Raw genomic sequence first — 16,289 nt, 5'->3', positions numbered from 1 at the left:
GCCCAGCAATAGAGTGCCTGGTACGTAGAGTGCAGGAGGAGGGGACATCTTGTCCATGTGCCCACCGCCCTGGGTGCCCTCTCCAGACCCGGCTTCCTTGGAGAAGCCCCCTGCTCCTCGGAGGCATCGGGCAGCTCCACTGCCTGCTCATGAGGGGTCCCCAGGGCTCCTGGCCAGGAAGGCAGGCAGGACAGTGGGAAGCGCAGGGCCTGGCTGCCCATCCCATCCCTGCAGCCCTGGCCTTGAGGTGAGCCGCCCCCCTTGTTGGGCCCCTTTGTGGCATTTGTGAACAGAGCAACAGTGTCTATCTCAGAGGCTGTGCCAAGAAGTGCCCTCACTAAGCGCCTGGCACACAGTAGGTGCTTATACAAGTCCCTTTATTTCCCCTCTGGAGGAACAGTGGGTACAGGCGCAGGGCGAGGATAATGTCGCTTCTATTCAGAACGCCCTAGCTTAGGGTCCATTTAAAAAGATGAAGCAAGATGCCCTGGGAGGCGAGGACTGAGCTGTGACGGTGCATTGACTTGCCCCTCAGTCTTCACTCCCGTGGCTGACGAACCTTCCGGGGCCAAGGACACTTCCTTCAATGTCCCACAACCTTGGAGATACTCAGTGACACAGGCTAAGCCCTGGCCTGCTCAGTGGTTAGAGCCCTGGCCCCAGTGGGGTCTTGACGGGGAGGCAACCGATCGATGTGTCTCTCACATCCATGTCTCTCTCTCTCTCCCCTCCCCCCTCCCTTCCACTCTCTAAAAAACCACCACCACCAACAACAAAAACATGTTGAGAACTCAGCACCCCCATATCAGGGCCAAGGGTGCGCCTCCGTGGGACCGACTGCAAGCTTAACGCACCCCCACCCCCACCCCGGCGGAGAAACGCAGCCCTAGCACGAGCAGAACGGATGAAGTGATGTGCGGATGACGTGACGTGCGGGCATTTCTCCCTGGCGCCCAGAGGGCTGATGAGTCAAAGGCTTGATCGTCCAAATCCTCGCCTGGAACTGTCCTCCTCCTCCTCCTCGGGGCTCGTCTCCCAAACACCCGTGCCTGCAGCCTCCCCCCACCCCCACCCCCCGCCTGCCGACCCAGGGGTCTCCCCTCCCGCCAGTGCAGCGGGTGAGCTGCCCACTGGGTCGGGCGCTGCCCCTCCCTGGCCGGGTGAGCTCGGCAAGTCCGGCAAGTCCCTTCCCAGCCGTTCAGTGTGATTTCCCTTGGTGTTCTCCCAGATGCAGGGGCTGGTGCGCTTCGGACTAAGGGAACCCCCCCCCCCAACCTGCCAGTGCGAGGCCTGGCTGGGGCAGGCACATCCCTCCCCCCACGCCCGCCAGGACCCTCTCAGCCCTTCCTCTGTCCCTCCCTCAGCCTCCCAGTGACAGCCCTTTTGGTGGCTGAGAGCCTCACTCCTGGCCCTCCCCCATCCCGTTTCCTGTCCTTCCCTGGCTGTGGGCCCCCTGGCGCCCTCCCCGGGGCAGCTGGTGAAGAGCGATGGACACACCAGCACACACTCAGAGGCGAGGCCCCAGGGCCTTTTCTGAGGAAGCAGCGTGGTGTTTATTTTTGTGGGATCCCACCATGGGAACCGGCCGCCCCAGCACGCACAGCAGCCAGCGGGAGCCCACTCTCTCCGCGTGGAGGACGGACGGATGGACCGACGCCAGGAGGGCAGGATGGCCTCTCCCCACGGCTCAGGACCCCAAGCCGGAGCAGAGGCTCTGAGTGGAAGAGTCTTGGGAGGAGCCGGAGCAGGGGAGCTGGAGCAGGGGAGCTTGGAGCAGGGGTGCAGGAGCAGGGGAGCCGGACCAGGGGAGCTTGGAGCAAGGGAGCTGGAGCAGGGGAGCCGGAGCAGGGGAGTTTGGAGCAGGGGAGTTTGGAGCAGGGGAGCCGGAGCAGGGGAGCCTGGAGCAGGGGAGCCGGAGCAGGGGAGACTGGAGCAGGGGAGCCGGAGCAGGGGAGCCTGGAGCAGGGGAGCCTGGAGCAGGGGAGCCGGAGCAGGGGAGCCTGGAGCAGGGGAGCCGGAGCAGGGGAGCCGGAGCAGGGGAGCCTGGAGCAGGGGAGCCGGAGCAGGGGAGCCGGAGCCGGGGAGCCGGGAGCAGGGGAGCCGGAGCAGGGGAGCCGGAGCAGGGGAGCCTGGAGCAGGGGAGCCGGAGCAGGGGAGCCGGAGCAGGGGAGCCTGGAGCAGGGGAGCCGGAGCAGGGGAGCTTGGAGCAGGGGAGCCGGAGCAGGGGAGCCGGAGCAGGGGAGTTTGGAGCAGGGGAGCCGGAGCAGGGGAGCCGGAGCAGGGGAGCTTGGAGCAGGGGAGCCGGAGCAGGGGAGCCGGAGCAGGGGAGCTTGGAGCAGGGGAGCCGGAGCAGGGGAGTTTGGAGCAGGGGAGTTTGGAGCAGGGGAGCCGGAGCAGGGGAGTTTGGAGCAGGGGAGCCGGAGCAGGGGAGCCGGAGCAGGGGAGTTTGGAGCAGGGGAGCCGGAGCAGGGGAGTTTGGAGCAGGGGAGCCGGAGCAGGGGAGCTAGGAGCAGGGGAGCCGGAGCAGGGGAGCCGGAGCATGGGAGCTTGGAGCAGGGGAGTTTGGAGCAGGGGAGCCGGAGCAGGGGAGCCGGAGCAGGGGAGTTTGGAGCAGGGGAGCCGGAGCAGGGGAGTTTGGAGCAGGGGAGCCGGAGCAGGGGAGTTTGGAGCAGGGGAGCCGGAGCAGGGGAGCTTGGAGCAGGGGAGCCGGAGCAGGGGAGCCGGAGCAGGGGAGTTTGGAGCAGGGGAGCCGGAGCAGGTGAGCCGGAGCAGGGGAGCTTGGAGCAGGGGAGCCGGAGCAGGGGAGTTTGGAGCAGGGGAGCCGGAGCAGGGGAGTTTGGAGCAGGGGAGCCGGAGCAGGGGAGTTTGGAGCAGGGGAGCCGGAGCAGGGGAGTTTGGAGCAGGGGAGTTTGGAGCAGGGGAGCCGGAGCAGGGGAGTTTGGAGCAGGGGAGCCGGAGCAGGGGAGCTTGGAGCAGGGGAGCCGGAGCAGGGGAGCCGGAGCAGGGGAGTTTGGAGCAGGGGAGCCGGAGCAGGGGAGTTTGGAGCAGGGGAACCGGAGCAGGGGAGCCGGAGCAGGGGAGCTTGGAGCAGGGGAGCCGGAGCAGGGGAGCCGGAGCAGGGGAGCCTGGAGCAGGGGAGCCAGAGCAGGGGAGCCGGAGCAGGGGAGCATGGAGCAGGGGAGCAGGAGCAGGGGAGCCGGAGCAGGGGAGCTTGGAGCAGGGGAGCCGGAGCAGGGGAGCCGGAGCAGGGGAGCTTGGAGCAGGGAGCCGGAGCAGGGAGCCGGAGCAGGGGAGCCGGAGCAGGGGAGGTTGGAGCAGGGGAGCCGGAGCAGGGGAGTTTGGAGCAGGGGAGCCGGAGCAGGGGAGCTTGGAGCAGGGGAGCCGGAGCAGGGGAGCCGGAGCAGGGGAGTTTGGAGCAGGGGAGTTGGAGCAGGGGAGCTTGGAGCAGGGGAGCCGGAGCAGGGGAGCCTGGAGCAGGGGAGCCGGAGCAGGGGAGCCGGAGCAGGGGAGCTTGGAGCAGGGGAGCCGGAGCAGGGGAGCCGGAGCAGGGGAGCCTGGAGTAGGGGAGCCGGAACAGGGGAGCCGGAGCAGAGGAGTTTGGAGCAGGGGAGCCGGAGCAGGGAGCTTGGAGCAGGGGAGCCGGAGCAGGGGAGTTTGGAGCAGGGGAGCTTGGAGCAGGGGAGCCGGAGCAGGGGAGCCTGGAGCAGGGGAGCCGGAGCAGGGGAGCCGGAGCAGGGGAGCCTGGAGCAGGGGAGCCGGAGCAGGGGAGCTTGGAGCAGGGGAGCCGGAGCAGGGGAGCCGGAGCAGAGGAGTTTGGAGCAGGGGAGCCGGAGCAGGGGAGCTTGGAGCAGGGGAGCTTGCTGGCCCGAGGCAGAGGCAGGAGCCTGCAGCAACCGACCCCACCTGGAGCCAGCAACCTACCAGGCTGCGGCTGAGCAGGAGCAAATTCAAGCAGAGTAGCTTGTGGAGGCCTCGGTGCTGCAGGCAGGACCCAGGAAGGGCAGGCGGGCCCTCGCGGAGCTGAGTCCAGAGGAAGGTGGCAGGACCTTTGGCAAAGGCCTCAAGGGTACAGACCAGCAAGTCCCCGACTGCCAGGCCCACCCCCAACGTGTCTGAGGGTCCAGCAGGCCTGGTGCAGCCTGGACTTTGCATTTGTATCGAGTCTGGGGGAGGGGCGGCGATGCTGCGAGACCCACGGGGTGGAGAACTCTCTGCCGGTGAGTCTGTCCCTGGTTTTTAAAAATATATATATTTTATTGATTTTTTACAGAGAGGAAGAGAGAGGGATAGAGAGTTAGAAACATCGATGAGAGAGAAACATCGATCAGCTGCCTCCTGCACACTCCCCACTAGGGATGTGCCTGCAACCAAGGTACATGCCCTTGATCAGAATCGAACCTGGGACCCTTGAGTCCACAGGCCGACGCTCCATCCACTGAGCAAAACTGGTTAGGGCTGTCCCTGGTTTTTATGAGCAGGAGAGACCGGAGGGAGAATTAACGCCTAATGAGCACTTACGCTCATGGCATCCACTCAGGTTGATCTCAGTCTTTTTTTTAAAATATATTTTTATTGATCTCAGTGAGGAAGGGAGGAGAGAGAGAGACATCAGTGATGAGAGAGAATCATGGATCGGCTGCCTCCTGCAGGCCCCCCACTGGGGATCGAGCCTGCAACCTGGGCCTGTGCCCTGACCGGGAATCGAACCGTGACCTCCTGGTTCACAGGTCGACGCTCCACCCCCGAGCCACGCGGGCCAGCTGGGCGGGTTGGCCTTATTCTTACCCCCATTTCACAGATTAATAAACCAGTCGTTGTCGGGTTCGGACGCTCACTCCCTGCAATCACCGTTCTCAGTGCTGCAGGTGCTGATTCCATGCCGTCCTCACCATGCCCACAAGCTAGGTGTAGGCATCAGCCCGCTGCACAGGTGAGGACATCGCGTCGCTAACTAGGTAAGTACTTTTCCCAAGGTCCCTGGGGGGTGAGTGGAGGAGCTGGGACCCCTCCCAGGCTGACCAGCTGGTGCCCATGAGCCTTTGGACAAATGGGGAGTCATCACCTGGGGCTCAGGGCTTCCCCCTCTGGGACAGATTGGCACCACTTTTTAAAAAATATATATTTTATTGAATTTTTACAGAGAGGAAGGGAGAGGGATAGAGAGGTAGAAACATTGATGAGAGAGAAACGTGGATCAGCTGCCTCCTGCACACCCCCCACTGGGGATGTGCCTGAAACCAAGGTACATGCCCTTGCCATGACTGGAATCGAACCTGGAAGCCTTCAGTCCGCAGGCTGACGCTCTAGCCACTGAGCCAAACCGTTAGGGCTTGGCACCACTTTTCTTGAAGGCCCTGCTGCCCGGGGCCACAGGAAGCTCCCGTGTCTTTCTCTGCCTTTCCAGGCCTCGGGGGCAACGCTCTCCCCAAGGGAAGGCTCGGGACCAGGTGGGAAACACCTTTCTCCGTGTCACCCATTCCACCCCCACGGGGATCCCGCTCACCCCTCCTTTACAGATGGGGGCGGTCCCTGCCCTCCTGAGCCCTGAGCAGAGTGGAATCCAGGTCCCTCAACTCTTCCTGCCACCAAAGTCCACCCTCTGCTCCCCACCAGCCCCCGTCTGGGGCAGGGAGAGCTCTCGGTCCCAGGAGAGAGTGACACACACAGAAGGAATGGCGGCTGCGAGGAGCCATGGCAACAGTCCCTCCCGTCGAATCCTTGCTGTTCTCAGAGAAACAGAACCTCTAGTGGAGAAACCTGGCGGCCCCAGCTCACCCAGGTGATCACTCGCTTCGGCGGCAGCAGGACAGCCCCGTGGAAAGCTGGGACGAACGCACCACCTGGGCGTCCCGCCTGTTCAGGGCTGAACAGCCACCCCCACCCCCACCCCCACCCCGGCCCCCGCTGCGGCCCTGCTGGAGACAGGCGTTAAGAGGTGATGAAGTTCACATGAGGCCGTGAGGGGCCCCGAACCCACCCCGACGGGTGTCCTGGTAAGAAGAGGAAATTTGGACGCTCAGAGACGTGACTTCCAATGTCCAGAACTCCGAGGAAATCGGTGTCTGGCCCAGCCACCGGCCTCCGTCCGTGTCTGTCGTGGCCGCCCACGCTAAGCCACGGCCGCCCAGAGCCCCACCTGCGTCTAACCAGGAGGAAGCGGCAGAGAACCGAGCGAGGCGGCCTGGGCACCTGGCCTGCAGGCCCCGGGATGTGCAGGGGGTGACGAGAGGAGCGTGACAGGGACTGTCCCAGGTCGGAGGCGGCCAAGGCAACAGGATCCTGACCTTGGACGGGACGCTGGCCTAGGAAACAGACACACAGAAAAACACCTTTCTCGGCTGTAAAAGTCCTCACGCCAACACCCACGAACCGAGCGCGTGAGGTCGGCAGGTTACACAATCGGGCAGAGTGCTGACCTCCTGATTTCTATCTGTTCACTGTGGTTGCTTGTTTTCAAGAAGCAGCACTGCAGACCTTACGGGGCGAAGGAGGAATCAGGTGTGTCGACGACTGGCTCTCAGATGGCGTGGAAGGGTGCGTGCGCGCGCAGAGAGCAAGAGCCAGAACACCAGCTCCTGCCGGAGGAACCTGGGCGCAGGGTATATGGGTATTCTTTGCAGTGAGTCTGAAATTATTTTTTTCCAAATATATTTTTATTGATTTCAGAGAGGAAGGGAGAGAGAGAGGGAGAGAAAAACATCGATGATGAGAGAGAATCATGGATCGGCTGCCTCCTGCAGGCCCCACACTGGGGATCGAGCCCGGAACCCGGGCATGTGCCCTGACCGGGAATCGAACCACTCAATCTCCCGGTTCATAGGTCGATGCTCAACCACTGAGCCACCACGGCCGGGCAAGGCATAACATTTTAAAAAAATTATTTTAGATTGGAGTCGGGGGTGGGAGGGCGAGAAACATCAACGTGAGAGAGAAACATCGACCGGTTGCCTCCCCCACACACCCTGACGGGATGGACCCCCACCTCCTGCACCAATGACACGCCAACCACAGGATTTTAAAAACATGCAAACCCCAATCCCTGACTATTCGGTCAGGGGCTCTGGCCTCTTTCCCCTTAGATTGTAAAATAAAAAGACAACAGCCAACACAACAATAGCCGTCCAGTGTGAATTAATCAAAATGATACCATTTTTCTTCTTTTTTTTTTGGTCAGATCAGCCAAAAATATATTTTGGGTGTGCCATGCGATGACAAAGGTTGAAATCACTGCACTTATCAGCCCCAGCTCACACACAGGAAACCCAAAGCTCAGGCAGCTGTGGCCTCACAGCCTGCAGGGCACCGGCTGGCTGGACCCCGCCCCCACCCACACCCCCCTTCGGGCTCCCGCCTCAGGTTACTCCAACCCTGTGCACTGGCACCTGCTGGGCCGGACTCTGCCAGGCCCTGGGCCCCGTGTGGCAGGAAGCCAGGGTGGGGACACCCTCCGAGGATGACCGTCAAGAGCGAACACCAGCGAGCCCTGAGCTGTGCCTGCCCGCGGGTGGCGGGGCGCCGGGCTGTTCGGAATAAACTTGATTTCTTAGGACGGCGCCAGGTGGACAGCGCACCGTGAGGTCGGCACAGGCTTCCCAGACGCCCGCAGCCAGGCTTCCCGTCGTGAGCGCCTGGCACTAGGGTGGCGCAGGTGTTGGGCTAAGGAGCCGAGGTCGTCCATCCTTAGCAACGGAAGCGGTTGCCGCAGCTTTTACCGGACGTCCCTCTCCTGTGCCAGGACCATAGGAGGCCGGTGCCACTTGGTGCCCATCATCCCCGTTGGCTTTTGTGAGCAATAACCACGCATTAGTAGTTGCCTTGACTCTCAGGAGAGCGCTGTGAGGCGCTACTTGCTCACCTGTGGCCCGTCCGTCCGGCTGCACGCTTTGAGGGCAGGGCTGCGGCTCCGGCTCGTTCCGGGGGGCCTGAGGAATGGGGTGTAAACTAACCCGCCTGCCGCCCACCACCCCTGCCCTGCAGCTCAACCCGAGGCCCTGAGAGTCTGGCTGGGCAGGGAGGGGACCTGAGGGCAGTGGGCGAGCATGCAGGGCCCCAGCCGTGGATCCGCCCACAGCCCACCTGCAGCTCACCCGCCCTCAGCTGCCCGCTCCCCAGCGGCCTCACCCACCTGAGCCGCATGAGCCCCAGCTGCCAGGCAGAAACCCGGTGGGTGGGCGGCGAGGGGCCGCTCTCTCGCTCTCTCACTCTCTCGCTTACCAGGTGCTTTTGGAGCCCCAGGGCCCGGGCTGGGAGGGCACCGCCCCCGGCCTTCAGGGAGGAGTTTTCCCAGAGCCCCCAGGCCCGCCCCGGCCGGCGCCCCCCAGGTGGGGCCCCTTTGCCTTTAGAGCGCCCACTTGCCACCGTCCCTATATAAGGCCCGGCCCTCCACCCTCCGCGGGCTGCAGCTGGGAGGAGCTCTCTGGGATCCGCTCCGATGGCGATGGCTGGAGCCTTGACCATGGCCTGGGATCGCAGGTTGGCCCTGCTGCTGCTGGTCACGCTGGGGCTGGGTCAGCGGCCACCCCCCACGCCCGGCTTCCCGGGCCTGAGGCACAGCTATGACTGTGGGGTCGAGGGCATGCAGCTGCTGGTGCTCCCCCCGGAAGGCCGCACTGTGCGGTTCAAGGTGATGGGTGAGTGCCCGCTGACTCGGGGACCCGTGCCCTGGCTGCAGGGGGCTGGGGCCCTCTCCCTGTCGCAGGGACAGGAAGAGGACGGGGAGGAAGGCTGGTCCCCCCTCCGTTTCCCTGGTTCCCCAGGCAGCGTCGCTGTGCCAGTTGGTGCCACCTGGCCCCAGTGGGCCTGCCCACCGCGCTCGGGGGCAGGGTGCGGCCGCGGGGAGAAGAGGGAGGTGGGTTTCCAATCAGCGTCCGGCTCTGTGAGCGGCCGGGCTTCCCCTCGGCTCTTTCTAGCCTCTCAGCTGCGTGACCTTGAACGTCCACCTGGCCCCTCCGAGCCCCGGTTCCTTATCCGTAAGATGGGCAAGCTGTGCCCTGAGGCCTGAACGCATGCAGGGGACGTGCCCACCCCAGGGGGTGCCGTGGCTGTGCCGGGCTGACCTGGGAGGTGGACGCGGAGCAGGTGTGCCCAGGTGAAGTGGCTGCAAAGCCCGGTTAACCTGGCGAACACTCAGCGCTTCCCACTCAGCGCAGCCCCAGGTGCCCGTCCTCACGGGGGGCGCTGGGGAGGCTCCCCACTCACTCCGGCCTCAGCTGCCTCGCCCAGGACGGGGAGGACTCGGTCGGAAAGAACGGACGTAAAACACGCAGCCAGTGCCCGGGACCTACTTCTTCGTCCGCACCTGCGGCCGAGCGCTGTCCAGGGGAACCGAGCTAGAAAGAGCCTAAGACCAGGGCAAGCCGCCCGCCCCCTCACAGAGGCGGAAACTCGGACAGAGAGGCCAAGGGGCTTGCCCAAGGCCACACAGCAAGCAGCTAGCAAAGCTGAGGCTGGAACCCGGTCTCTGCTCCTGAACAGAGGAGTCTTCTCAGCAGACCCACAGGCTGTGGCTTCAGCCTCCAGCCCCTCTCCCCTGCCCTCCAGCCTCTCTCCTCTCTCCCGCTGCAGATGAATTTGGGAACCAATTTGAGGTGAACAACTGCTCCAGCTGCTACCACTGGGTCACGGCCAAGCCCCAGGGGCCTGCAGTCTTCTCTGCTGATTACAAAGGCTGCCACGTGCTGGAGAAGGTGGGCCCACCCCCTCTCTGGGGGGCGTCCAGGGCTGGGGGCCGGCTTGGCCTCTCACGGTGTCAGGCTGGGAGGCCCCTCATGGGCCAGGGATGCACCCACATCACTCAGGGAGCGGGTGGACGAGGGGGACTAAGTCCTGGGTTGCCGCCCACAAACCCAGCCCCCCACCTGCCGCCCAGCTGGGCGCTCCCTGGACATCAGCCTGGCTGGAGCGGCCCCCAGCTGCTCTCCCATTTGCCTTCTCCCCTGCAGGCCGGGCGCGCCCACCTGAGCGTGTTCATTGAAGCTCTGCTGCCTGACGGTCGTGTGGACGTGGCACAAAACCTCACGCTGGTCTGTCCCAAACCCGCCCACAGCTGGACGACGCCTGACGGCCCCCTGGTCCCATCCACCAGCTTCTCACTCTCCACCCCACACACCCGCGAGCTCAGTCCCACCACTGAGCCCAGCGTCGGCCCCCCAACCCCTGCCTCCTCAGCCCTTGGGCCGGGCCCCACCCACCCCACCCGGGCCGGCGCCCAGGGGGCCACGGAGGTGACCTGGGGAGCTGACAAGCCGGAGGACATCGGTATGTAGGATTCCCCTGTGCTTAGCCCTGGGACCTATCGGGCTGGGTGGGGAGCGGGGGAGCGATCGCCCTTTCCTGGGCTCAAGAAGCCGCTCCCTCCATTTCCCTGCAATTTCTTCCCTGGCTCCTTCTCACGTCCTCACCACTCTGCCGCCGGCCCTAGGCACCCGCCCGACCCCGGAGCAGTGTCGGGGGGACTCGGGGCACATCCCCTGCATGGCGCAAGGAAGCTCAAAGGAAGCCTGTCAGCAGGCTGGCTGCTGCTATGACAACACCAGGGATGTTCCCTGTTACTATGGCAACACAGGTACCACGCTCCATGCCCAGCAGGGTCCCATCCTCTGAATCCTGAAGCCATGGGAGGGCCTTCTCTACCCTGTTCCGAGGAGAGCCTGGCCCAGCGTGGACTGCAGAGCATACACCTCGACGGGAGGTGCCCCGGGAACCACCCACTAACAGATCTCCCCGTGCACGTTCCCCTTCCTCTTTTTAAATGATCTTTTATTCTTTAATTGATTTTAGAGAGAGGAAGGGAGCGAGAGGGAGAGAGAAGAAACATCCACGATGAGAGAGAATCATGGGTCGGCTGCCTCCTGCAGGCCCCACACTGGGGACTGAGCCCACAACCCGGGCCTGTGCCGAGACCTCCTGGTTCCTAGGTCGACGCTCAGCCCCTGGGCCACGCCGGCCGGGCTGTTCTCCTCGCTTCAGATCTAGAACCTCCCGGGGGATGAGTTAGGTGGTGGCCTTCCTCTCAGATGATAGTGCGACCGGTGGCTTGTTCCCTGCGTGAGACCCGGGTCTGGGAAGGCTGGCTCGGCTGGCACGGCCCCTGCATGGCGGAGAGGAGAGAACCGGGTCCTGGCTCCTCGGCCAGCAGCCCCGCGTCCGTGCTGGACGCGCCTAAACCCCGAGGCCCTGACCGGTCTCTGACCCGCCTTTGTCCCAGCGACGGTCCAGTGCTTCAGGGATGGCCACTTCGTCCTGGTGGTGTCCCGAGAGACGGCCTTGGCGCACAGGGTCACGCTGGCCAACGTCCACCTGGCCTACGCCCCCACCCGCTGCGTCCCCACCCAGGACACGGGGGCCTTCGTCGTCTTCCGCTTCCCGTTCACCCACTGCGGCACCACCGTCCAGGCAGGCGCGGGGGGCCGTGGCGGAGGTGGGCCCGGGCAGGCTGCCTGGGGGGGGCTCACCCGCTGTCTCCTCCACAGGTGGCTGGCAACCAGCTCATCTATGAGAACCAGCTGGTGTCGGACGTGGATGTCCAGGCGGGACCACAGGGAGCCATCACCCGGGACGGCAGCTTCCGGTGAGGCAGCCGTCCTCGCAGAAGCTGGGCGTGGGCTCGGGGAAGGGAGCGTGGGTGAGCTTAGGGCGGGATTTGGGGCCATCGGGTTCAGGTTCAAACCCTGCCGCCGGGTGGTGTGACCTCGGCCCAGCCCCCCTGAGGCCCCCACTTGGTGGCTGTGAGCGTGGCCAGGGCCTGCCCAACTGACAGGGAAGCGTGGCCGTGCCTGTGGGCCAGGCCCTCCGAGCCCCGCCTTTACCCCTCCGAGGACCAAGCGCAGGGACCGGCACCCGCAGCGAAGCTGACGGGTCCCCTGCGGCCCCAGGAAGAAGCCGAGCTGTGGCTGTGGCCGCTCCTGTGGCCGCTCCTGTCTGAGTTAGTCCCCGAGGAGGCGGGACCTGGGCCGGGCGGTCCGGGTGGTGGGCAGAGGAGCCGAGGGAGAACCCCCTGTGAAAGGGGCAGCAGGACCAGCTGACTTGGGCATGACCACCCCGTGCCCAGGATGCCCGTGGGGGTGCCCCGGGGATCTGCTGGTCACGCTGCCTCTGCGCCAGGCACCAAGGCCCCTGTACCTGCCAGAGCGAGCGCGTTACCCGTGGCTGGAGGCGCTCCGCGCCTGGCACCACACGGACACCCGGGCATCTTCTCCCCACCCGCTGCCGTGGGTCTGGGGCCAGGTGCTGGCCTGAGGGGACACCTAAGGACGAAAGGGTGGGAGGGGGACAAGTGGTCAGGCGTTAGGCCCGTGGGTACAGGAGGGAGGGAGCTGGCCAGGATCTGTCCAGCCTGGCGCCAGGGGCTCAGGGAGGGGCCCCCTGGAGCAGCCGCAGCCCAGCAGGGGCCGTGGGAGGCTCCAGGACCAAAGGCCTAAGGTCAGGGCGGGATCACGGAACCTGTTAGCTCCCACTTTGCACCAGCCGCCCCCCTCGCCTGCAGGGTGTCTCCTCCAGGGCTCCCCAGCCAAGCGCAGGCTCGCACCAGGGCCCTGTCTCAAGCGGAGGTCGCAGTAGATAGAGCACTCAGGAGCTGGGGGGGGGGGGCGGTCAGGTGGGGTCAGGAACTGGGGGGTGTCAGGAGATGGGGGGCGTTCAGCTACTCTTGCAGACACCTCCGGGCACTGGGTGTGGCCCCGCAAGACTGTGCAGGGCACTCAGCTGGTGAGGGACCCTAGACCCAGCGACGGACCAGCTACAACGACAGGGACAAGGACCACACTGGGCACGTCCTGTCACCTCACTGATCCGACCCCAGCCCTTGAGGGGAGGGGGCTATTGCCATTTTACAAAGGAGGAAACGGAGGCTCAGGCTAAGCCGTTTGCTGGGGGTCCTGTGGCCAGTGCATGCTAAGTGCATGCTAAGTACATGCTAAGAACATGCAAGCCCAGGTCTGCCCACCAGGCTTGACTGGCAGGCAAGGAGGGAGCTTCAAATGCCAGAACAAGGGGAGCCCCTGTCAGCCCCGTGCCCTGTGCCTGGCCTCCATCCGCTGGGCCCTGCACGGGGAGGGCAGCTGGGTGTGGCAGGCTGAGCTGTCCCAGGAAGGTGAGCAGGGCCGAGGCGAGGGCCGGGGTGCACGTCACCCCAGCAAACCCAGGTGCCCACCTGCCTGGGCCTGTTGTCACATCCGCGACGTTGACCTGAGCCCCCTCCTCTCGCCCGAACTCCAGGCTTCAGGTTCGCTGCATCTTCAATGGCAGCGACTTCCTGCCCCTCCGGGCGGCTGTCTTCCCGCCCGTGTCGCCCGCCTCTGTGGCCCAGCCTGGCCCCCTGCGGCTTGAGCTGCGGATCGCCAAGGGTACGGTGTCCCCGGGCCCCGCTTTCTCCTCCGCCCGCTCCTGGGACTCGCAGCCCGAGGCTCACGCGCCCTCTGCCCGCAGACGAGACTTTCGGCTCCTACTACGAGGAGAGGGACTACCCGCTGGTGCGGCTGCTCCTGGAGCCCGTCCCCGTGGAGGTCCGGCTCCTGCAGAGGACGGACCCCCGCCTGGCCCTGGTGCTGCACCGCTGCTGGGCCACCCCCGGCGCCAGCCCCTTCCAGCAGCCGCAGTGGCCCCTCCTGTCCGACGGGTGAGGGGTGGCGGCTGCTGGCTGCCCAGGCCTCCCCCAGCCTCCCCCGGGCCCCCCCAGGCTCCCCCGCCGCCTCCCCGCCTCAGTGGGCGGCCGCCTCGCCTTCTCTCCTCCCAGGTGCCCTTTCGAGGGCGACAGCTACAGGACCCGCCTGGTGGCCTTGGGCAGGGCCGGGCCGCCTTTCCCGGCGCATTACCAGCGCTTCACCGTGGCCACCTTCGCGTTCCTGGACTCTGGCTCCAGCAGGGCCCTCAGGGGACCGGTGAGAAGCCCGTGCTCTGTTCTGGGCTCCCTGTGCCCCGTGCCCTGTGCCCTGTGCCCGCTCCCCCTTCTGCTGTCACCACATCCCTCGGCACCCGGCCAGCTGGGGCGGACGCGGGTTCCCAGACGGCTCGCTTCACCAGGTGCCCTGGAGGCCCCAGTGCTGGTCTCAGGGCAGCCGAGGTGGCCGGTGAACATGGGGGGGGGGCGTGGAGGGGGGGAACACCACCCTGAGGCTGAGCCCCGTCACGGGCTGAGAGCAGCCTCGCCTGATCCTACAGCGTGTCCGGCCTGCTCTGCTGGGAGTCTGTCTGCCCAGCAGCGTCTCCCGAAGGCAGACGCGGCGAACACGGGTGTCTTTAGGGTTCCTGCACGACATATACATGGCACAGCGGCCACACCCGTCGTATAGCTTTTGTCCCACTGAGCAATATCTATCTTTCATGTTAATATACACAGATTCTCTATATAGTTTATTTATTTTGAAAAACATTTCTATTAATGTCAGAGAGGAAGGGAGAAGGGGCGAGAGAAGAAACATCAGTGAGGAGAGAGAATCATTGGCCGGCTGCCTCCTGCCCGCCCCGCACTGGGGACGGAGCCCGCAACCCGGGCCTGAGCCCTGACCGGGAGCCGAGCTGAGACCTCCTGGTTCCTAGTGGACGCTCAGCCCCGGGCCGCCGGCCGGGCCCCTCTACGTCTTAAACAGCTGCACACGCATCACATCTGCGCCGTGAGGTAGAGGCCTCACGGGTGGGCCCTGAGGGTGGCCGAGTCCTCTTCCCAGCTGTGAGCCTTTCCCGTCGCGACCCGAGACCAGGCCCTGACCGGCCTCTGGGTGCAGGCTCGGGGCAGTCCCTCCTGCCTCTACTCTTTCCGGGGCCGCCCTAGGCTTTGTGCTCAGGAAGCGCGCCAGCCTGTCCTCCCCCTGCCCGTGGGCACTGGGGCCAGGCCAGGCCAAACCCCACCTTCTAGACACCTCCTCTGTCAGTCACTCGCTCAGGGAGCAAGACGTCCTCCCAGGGGTTTTGCGGCCGGAGGAGTCCGGGGGACAGGCTGAGGGCTGGGCAGTGGTCCCTGCCCTAAGGACCTGGGCCGTGGGGAAGGAGAGGAGACGCAGGGGTTCCACGCAGGGGGGCGGGGGGGCGGGCAGCACGTACACACTGTGCCCCCCCCTGGCAGCGGGCCCAGATGCCCCCCCGCCCGCCTGGGTCCGGGGTCCCTGCCTCGGTGCTGCTTCCAGGGCCTGAGCCAGCGCCTGCCTCGGCCTTTTTCTCCCCCGCCAGGTCTACTTCTTCTGCAGCGCCTCCGCCTGCTCCCCGTCGGGGCTGGAGCCCTGCTCCGCTCCCTGCGGCTCCAGGACTGCACGTGCGTCTGGGGTGGGGGTGATGGGGGCGGGGTGTCTGTATTCTTGCGTCCGTCTGTCCTGGCTTCTGGGCCTCTAGGGGCCGGACACCAGCCGAGATGCCGCTCCTCCCCCGCAGGCCAGCGCCGGGCGGCGAGGGGCCTCGGGGACACTGCCGAGCCGCAGGACGTGGTCAGCTCTCCGGGGCCCGTGGGCTTTGCGGACTCCTACAGGCAGGAGCCCGCGCCGGGGGCCACAGGTACGGGCCTTGGCCGCAGGGGCTGCTCAGCAGGGAAGCTCCGCGTAGTAAGGGCAGGAGACGTCATTCGTTCCATGGGAGCAACAGAGAGAGAAGGCCGGCGGCGGCCGCGGCGGGAGGTTACCAGGCCGGGAGGGAGGCCGCCCACCCTGACAGCCTCGCCCCCCCTCCCCTCTGCAGGCTCCGCCGGGAACTCGGACCCGAGGCTTGCCCTCGGGGTGGCCCTGCTGCTGGCGGCTGTGGCCCTGGTCCTGGGGATCGGTGTCTTCGTGGGCCTGAGTCGGGCCCAGGCCCCGGGGCTCCTGGCGGGCAGCAGGGGCTGAACGGCTCAATAAACGTGTTCTCAAGCTCTCTGTGCGGAGCAGACTCTTTCTCGTCCCGGAACCTGTTCCTTAGGTCGGCGCCGCCCTCGCAGTGGCCTGTCTCACACGCTGGGGCCAGTTGGGTTCCCCGCGTCTGGATTGGGGAGGCTCGGTGGCTCGGCCTCGCGGCAAGGAAAGGTGGTTTTCGGGGGGGGGGGCACCTCATGGTAGAGGAAGGTGACGTTGGGCGTCAGGGGCCACAGGAGCTGGGAGTCGGAGCCCGCAGGGCTCGTGGCCTAGGAGCGACCCAGAGCCCCTGGGGCCAAAAGAACCGAACCGCCTTGAACAGCTGCTCCCAGTCCTGCTGAGCCCCCAGCCTCCCCCTCCAGGCTGTGGGTGACTTTTCTGGGACCAGCATCCTCCCCAGCCCCGGCCCCGTCACTCGGCCCCACAACCAGTCACACAGGAACACAGGCCTGGTGGGGGGAAGGGGGGCGCAGCATGGCC

The 16,289-nt window shown here is 65.6% G+C and overlaps 1 protein-coding gene across 1 annotated transcript; it reads left to right on the top strand.

The window, feature by feature from the left end:
* The first annotated feature begins 8,408 nt into the window (after positions 1–8,408).
* ZP1 (zona pellucida glycoprotein 1) lies at positions 8,409–15,853 on the top strand. The gene is made up of 10 exons (XM_036295544.1): positions 8,409–8,630; positions 9,565–10,261; positions 10,344–10,564; positions 11,207–11,394; positions 11,472–11,569; positions 13,216–13,343; positions 13,426–13,615; positions 13,733–13,877; positions 15,163–15,244; positions 15,361–15,853. The coding sequence occupies exons 1-10, from the start codon at positions 8,432–8,434 to the stop codon at positions 15,801–15,803; spliced, it is 2,391 nt and encodes a 796-aa protein (XP_036151437.1). The 5' UTR covers positions 8,409–8,431; the 3' UTR covers positions 15,804–15,853.
* Positions 15,854–16,289: the final 436 nt, after the last annotated feature.

Source organism: Myotis myotis, unplaced genomic scaffold, assembly GCF_014108235.1.
Source record: "Myotis myotis isolate mMyoMyo1 unplaced genomic scaffold, mMyoMyo1.p scaffold_m19_p_27, whole genome shotgun sequence".
NCBI lineage: Eukaryota > Metazoa > Chordata > Mammalia > Chiroptera > Vespertilionidae > Myotis > Myotis myotis.
The sequence above is the reverse complement of the archived record's forward strand: the minus strand, read 5'-3'. Positions and strand labels throughout refer to the sequence as shown.